Consider the following 6,394-nt stretch of genomic DNA (forward strand, 5'->3'; position numbering starts at 1 on the left):
ATCACTGTTTGGCCCAGGGGAACCCCACCCACAGTAATGGAAACTCAGGGCAGGTTAGCATTTTATTAGATAAAAACAGGAAGGAGGGTGCCTACCCACCCCTGCCTGCTACTGGCTCTGAAGGGCACTCCTCAACTTCCCCAAAAAAGAGGACGCGTCTCTGACACTGTGATCATGACACGGGTTCAAACAGAAAGTGCCTGGGCCCTCCTTCTAAGTCTTGTTACCAAAAAAAGGAAAAAGAAAAGATCTTCTCAGTTACAAATTCTGGGAAGGGAGACTATACCTGGCTCTTGCCCTAAGTGAGAGGTCTTCCCTCCCGCACCAAAAAATAGAAAGGCTTTCTATTTCACTGGCCCAGGTAGGGGGAAGGAGAGTAACTCAGTCTGTGGGCCTCATTTCCCAGGTGCCTTCAATGCTCATCAAAACCAGGCATGGGGAAGGCCCTGGCAAACTGCTCCACCCGTTGCCTGAGGTTGGCCAGACGCTGACTTGTTTCTGAGTCCTTAAGCAGGAAGGATTTGAAATCCTGGAGCTTGGCTAGAGAGAGAGGGTGAGGAAACAAGTGGTCAGAGCTCTAGGGAAGGCAGTGAGATCAGCTGGGGGAGGGAGCAGACAGTGAGTGGGAACTGGCTGGCCCGGGGCTCCTTCTTGCTCACTCACCAGTCTTGCTCTTCACCTCTAAGCCAATGTGGACCCCTTCATCTATAAAGTCCACAACTCTCCGGAAGTCATCCTCACGGAACTGTCGAGAAGTTAAGGCTGGGGCCCCTGGAACGAGGCACAAGGGGAGGGATGAGCATAGCCCAAGGTCACCTGGCAGTCATCCAGCACGGGAGCCCCTTCCCTCCTCAAACCCCAGGTCTCACCAAGCCGCAGGCCCCCCGGTGTGATGGCACTTCGGTCTCCAGGACAGGTGTTCTTGTTGGCAGTGATGGATACAAGCTCTAGCACCCGCTCAGCCCGAGCTCCATCCAGGCCCTTGGGCCGCAGGTCCACCAGCACCAGGTGGTTGTCAGTACCACCTAAGGTGGGTAAGAAATGGGGAGTGGTGAGTCCTGGGCCTCTGCCTGAAGCTACAGAGGCCCTCACCCATCACCTGCTGGCTTACCTGATACCAGTGAGTAGCCTCGCTCTAGCAGGGCATCTGCCATGGCCCGAGCATTCTTCAGAACCTGCAGGGAGTACTCCCGGAACATGGGGGTGCAGGCCTGGAGATGAGACAGTAGCAGCTGTGACCCTAGGCCTGGACCCAAGCCCTGCACTACCCTCTGGCCCTGCACCCTCAGCATAGCTCTGTAGCTCTGTGACCCCAGCCTTGACCCCTTCCATCCTGGCATTTCCCTTCCATCAGCCCCAGCATCAGTTAGCAAGGTGCAGGGTCTAAGCCTCCAGGCCATTGCCCCCCCACACCCTACAAAGACAGGATCCCCAACCTGCTTTAGGGCCACAGCTACTGCAGCAATGGCATGATTGTGGGGGCCCCCCTGCAGGGATGGGAACACGGCAAAGTTGATTCGGTCCTCAAATGTGTAAGGGATCTCCCGGCCAGTCTTGGGGTCCACAGCCTTCACCCCTTTCCGGTAGAAGATGAGCCCTGACCTGTGTGAGAGGTGGATGGTCAGAGTCTAAGCTGAAAAGAAGGACAAGGACAGAGAAGGCAGAGGAAGCTGGCGGACCTGGGCCCCAAGGGCACACCTCACGTGGGCTTGGTACACTGGATTCCAGTGGTAGAGGGAATCAGCCCCTCAATCCCATCCACAAATCCCCTGCCAGGGCATGGCCACCATGGGCAAGAGAAGGAGAACTGTCACAGACTGGGCAGGAGTCTTAAGGGCTGCAGGTGGGAATGAATTCCTCTCAGGTCCAGGCCAACAGTGCCCCAGGAATAGGCCTGAAGGCAGGGAAAGGCAAGGCCCAACCTCAGGGAGCCTGACCTGGCCCCTCGAAGAGTCTTGTGAGTAGTGGTGGTGACGATGTCCGCATGCTTGAAAGGCGAGGGAATCACCTTGGCAGCCACCAGGCCACTGATGTGGGCCATGTCTGCCAGCAGGTGTGCTTTGACTTCATCACACACCTGGGCAGGTACAGAGGCAAGGCCTCAGCCTGGGGAGGGCCGGGAGAGGCCTGCCCAAGGCTGCCCTCCTCCCACACCTCCTCACCACCCCCTGGGGAGGTGCCCAGTCTCCAGCCCCCCACCAACCTCTCTCATGCGGGCGTAGTCAATGAGGCGAGCATAGGCGCTGGTGCCAGCTATGATGAGCCGTGGCCGGAAAAGTCGAGCAGTCAGTGCCAGCTGGTCATAGTCAATGAGGCCAGTTTTGGGCTGGACAGACACACAAACAGCTAAAGCCCTGAGAAGGAAGCAGGGCAGCTCACTCTCCTCCTTAACCCTAAGGACGGCCCAGCGCTCCAGTCCCTCAGCTTCTCCAGGGGAGGACCACCACCAGGGCCAAGAGCCCCTCCCCATACCCTAGAGCACTCACATTGAGCTTATAGGGCATAGACTCGAAGAAGATGGACGTGGCTGATATCCGCTTGACGTCAGACATGTAGCCGTGGGTGAGACTGCGAAGTGAGAGGAAGTAAGAAGCCCTGGGTGGAAGGACCCCCAGACTTAACCACTCCCTTCAACTCCACAGTTGTCTGTCCCCAGAACACCAGTCCTAGGGCACACTGCCTCACTGCTCTGTCCACTCTGTGGTAGGCACTATAACTGGGATCTTATCTTCCTCATCCACTGTGACATGCAGGACAGGGCAAGGCCTGTTCCATCTGTATGGTCCACAGTAGGTATTCAATAAATAACTCCTTTCCCACACCAATCCTGCCCACAAAGACCATCAGCCAGCCTATCCATACTCACTGGCCCCCATCGGGCAGGTCCAGCCCCATGATCCGGTCGTGAGGTTGCAGAAGGGCTGTGTAGACGGCCAGGTTGGCTGGGGACCCGGAGTAGGGCTGGACATTGACTCCCCACTGTGCAGGATCCAGGTCAAAGGCTTCCAAGGCCCGGCGCTGGCACAGCAGCTCAATTTCATCCACCACCTCTGCTCCCCCATAGTATCTGCCGTGGGAGAGGGGTAATGAGGGCACAGAGAAAGGACTCTCAACCATCAGCAAAGGACTGGGAAGTTCACTCCTCAATGAACACTGGGAAGGTACAGGTGGGTTCCCCCACTGGGAGCACCATCCCTGACACTGCCCTCCAGCCCTCACCTCTTGCCAGGATAACCCTCCGAGTACTTGTTGTTCAGACAGGACCCCAGGGCCTCCAGCGCAGCTCGGCTGCAGAAGTTCTGGGGTGGTGGGGGGCAATGTCAGAAGGTATTGAGCCCCTTCCCCTGGACTCCCACAGTCCCTCCCTGCCAGAGCCAGAGCTGAAAGCGGGAGTACTCCCTGCAGAAAGGTCCATTCACTCAGCACCAGGCCTGGGGCAAAGCCAGAGGCAGCATTCTCAGAAACCCATCTGCCATAAGCAGTGGCCCCTCAATGCCACCTACCCACTCAAACTTGTGCTTCTAGGCTCCTCCTTCCTCATAGGAGGAAGGAAGGAAGGGATCAGATGAAACTGTAGGGACCCCGGAAGCTCCCTAAATGTCCCAACCCCATAAACTGGACTTGCACTGCCTTTGCTTGAGGGAGATAAGAAAGGAAGATAAAGCCCAAAGAAAGGTCCTGAGTGTGAAAGGGGGTTTTGGAGAAATATCAGTTAAGATAACTTTGTTACTTCCTGTACCCATGGTGGCCCAACCCCTGCCCATCTCCCCAGGTCCCACCTCTGAGGCAATGAGCTCCAGGCCACGACACTGCCTGTCCTTCTCCCTCTGCAGCAACTCCCACATCTCAGGATCACTGTCCGACAGGCTCTCCTGGCCTGTCCAGCCCCTGTTTGCTTCCCCAGTCTGAGTCTGGGCTGCGTTGCTGTGCTGAGCCCGAATGGCCATCCTGACCAGCTGCCCACATCTCTGCAGAGGCTGGAGGCAGGAAAAGTCAGGGTGAAATCACAACAGTCCAGACAAATTGTCTCCCGGCCACCCTCACTCATGCTTCTAAGGCCACACCGAGCTGCCAGTTGTCCAGCCAGCCTGTTTCAGTTCTCACTACCCCCACCTCCACCTTCAAAAGCCAGTTCTGGAGCCAAGCTTGAGATCAACGTCCAGGGGGTGGTTCTGATTTGCTCCATTCACTGCACCGCACCTCAGAAATTTCCCACCACCTCACTCCATGAACCACTCTGCAAAGCTTGTCCTCCAAAAGCCTATGTCTCCCCAACTCCAGAGAGGGCAACTGAGATTCCAGAACCTTCCCACCCACAGGAACAAGAGGGTCTTCCTGCAGGGCACCATAAACTGATACCCCAGTCAGCGGGGGAAGAGGCAGAGTTGGCAAGGGCTGAGGCCACAGATTGTAGAGCAATGCAGGTGGGAGGGTAGACCTTTAGCAGTCCCTGAGGAAGAGCTGTGTGGGAGTGGTGGGGGTGCGGATCTGCCCGAGAGTAAGCCAACACCCTTTCCCCTTACTTAGCCCCCTACCCGTTCCACCTCCTTCCAGCCCTCACTGCCGCCGGGACCCCTGCCTGATGCAAGCAGTGAAGCTCGGTTGCATCATCTGCACGGCTCAGAGCTGGCCGGAAAAGCTCAGCTTGTGAGACCAGGCAGAAAACTCCGCTCATTTGTCAGCACCGGGTCCGCGGGGCATATGGGGCTGTCCTCTCCCCTAATGCCACGTGAAATGGGCGGTCACGAGGCCCTGGGGCGTCTGATCGCCAGAATGAGGACAGGCTCGCAGTTAACTCCACGCGCGCCCAGGGGTCTTGGGGATTCCCCAGTTACACGTCCGCTCCCTGAGGCCCCAATCCACGTGCATGGAAAAGCCAAGAGAACCCCAGAGTTTGTGACTAGGAACTAAGGTAGGAGAAGAGCTTCCTTTCCACTGATTACCCAGCGTCTGGAGCCCCATTCTTACCCGAGCCGCCCAAAACAGAGAGAAGTACAGCATCACAACTCGGAAGTCGCAGGAGGTCCAGCCACCAACTCTGGTCTAGGGCAGCAAGCTGTCGGAAGAAGACGGTTCGGAGAACGCATGCGCGAGAAGAGCGCGCTGAGACGCCAAAGCTAACGGGAGGGATCTACGCATGCGTAGTGGTGGCCCCTTTGTGGCCTTTTGGGAATTGTAGTTCGCCCACTCCCCGCTTTTTTCTCTAAGATTCCCGTCTGTAGCCCCAGGGTTAGAAGCCCTTGCCTGGGGGGAAAAAACAAAAAACAAAAAACAAAAACAGAGGTCCAGTGCCGCCCCCTCTCCTTACTGTCCTGAAGCTTTTCAGGGTTTTCTCTCTGCTTGTTGTCAAGACAAACGTTTATAGGGTGCCTACTGAATATCTAGCTAGCATTATTAGACTCCAGGAGATCTAGACCCCCCCCCCCCCACGAGATAGAGAGCTATGGAACACTGGAAAGCACCATGGTTTAGAAGGGTCGGAGACCTGACTTCAAGTTCCGGCTCTGGGACTAGTGCATTAGCCTATGTGGGCTTCAGTTTCCTCCCTGGTAAAGCCACAAGAAAATACTGTGTGGTGAGGATTCAATGAGGCTTTTCCTGTGAACATGCGCTGTGACAGATTGCCCTCCCCTCTTCTTCTGACCCACAGACCTGCCTCCTACATGGCATCTCCTCTTTCTCCTCAGACATTTTGTTACCTCTTGATGTCCCAGGAGTCGGTGGGCTCTCCTTTTCTCCCCAGGGCTACAGATCTTTGAGACTGGAAAGGATCTTCCTTTTAGCCTGACTTCATCCGGAAGAAACCCTTGGGAATGGGATTCATCAACCCCTCCAGGAGTAGGTTCCCAAACCTCAGCATCAGAATGGGTTGGAAAATATGATATAAATATGAGTGTGGGGTCTGTCTTCAGAGGTTCTAATTCAATGGATCTCAAAGAGTAGACATTTGCCCACTTATGCTGTCACACAACTAAACCTCTCCTCAGTGATTCTGATAAGCCAAGTTTTTTTTTTAATTAAAAAAAAGTTTTTGGCCGGGCATGGTGGCTCATGCCTGTAATCCCAGCACTTTGGGAGGCCAAGGCAGGAGGATCTCTTGAGGCCAGGAGTTCTAAACCAGCCTGGTCAACATAGTGAGACCCTATCTCTACAAAAGGAAAAATTTAAAATTACCTAGGCATGGTGGTATGTGCATGCAGTCCCAGCTACTGGGAAGGTTGAGGCAGGAGGGTCACTTGAGCCCGGGAGTTCAAGGTGAGCCTTGATCAAGCCACTGCACTCCAGCCTGAGCAAGAGAGCAAGACTGTCTTCAAAAAAAAAAAAAATTTGTTTTTTGTTTTTGAGACGGAGTCTCATTCTGTCACCCAGGCTGGAGTGCAGTGGCATGATCTTC

The 6,394-nt window shown here is 55.3% G+C and overlaps 1 protein-coding gene across 6 annotated transcripts; it reads right to left on the reverse strand.

Moving 5' to 3' along the window:
- Positions 1-49: 49 nt before the first annotated feature.
- Positions 50-5,557, reverse strand: SHMT2 (serine hydroxymethyltransferase 2). 6 transcript variants are annotated; one of them, XM_004053422.5, is made up of 12 exons: positions 4,969-5,557; positions 3,780-3,977; positions 3,220-3,299; positions 2,867-3,067; positions 2,487-2,568; positions 2,204-2,326; positions 1,938-2,077; positions 1,437-1,602; positions 1,112-1,211; positions 870-1,025; positions 664-771; positions 50-540 (listed from the first exon to the last, which is right to left on the reverse strand). In XM_004053422.5, exons 1-12 carry the CDS (start codon positions 4,999-5,001, stop codon positions 413-415), a joined length of 1,515 nt encoding a protein of 504 aa, XP_004053470.1. In that variant the 5' UTR covers positions 5,002-5,557; the 3' UTR covers positions 50-412. The 6 variants fall into 6 exon arrangements, with proteins under 6 accessions (XP_004053470.1, XP_004053472.1, XP_004053474.1 ...); XM_004053424.5 differs by lacking the exon at positions 4,969-5,557 and adding an exon at positions 4,536-4,674; XM_004053426.5 differs by lacking the exon at positions 4,969-5,557 and adding an exon at positions 4,360-4,378.
- Between the last annotated feature and the right edge of the window lie 837 nt (positions 5,558-6,394).

This window comes from Gorilla gorilla, chromosome 10 (assembly GCF_029281585.2).
Source record: "Gorilla gorilla gorilla isolate KB3781 chromosome 10, NHGRI_mGorGor1-v2.1_pri, whole genome shotgun sequence".
Classification (NCBI taxonomy): Eukaryota; Metazoa; Chordata; class Mammalia; order Primates; family Hominidae; genus Gorilla; species Gorilla gorilla.

Excerpts from the sequence above, each read along its gene's own strand:
- SHMT2 (XM_004053427.5), bottom strand. The coding sequence starts at position 4,675 with ATGAGCGGAGTTTTCTGCCTGGTCTCACAAGCTGAGCTTTTCCGGCCA. Across the intron at positions 3,978-4,535 it reads GCTGGAAGGAGGTGGAACGG|CCTCTGCAGAGATGTGGGCA; the intron begins GTAGGGGGCTAA and ends TCCTGCCTCCAG. Across the intron at positions 1,212-1,436 it reads TAGCTGTGGCCCTAAAGCAG|GCCTGCACCCCCATGTTCCG; the intron begins GTTGGGGATCCT and ends TCTCATCTCCAG.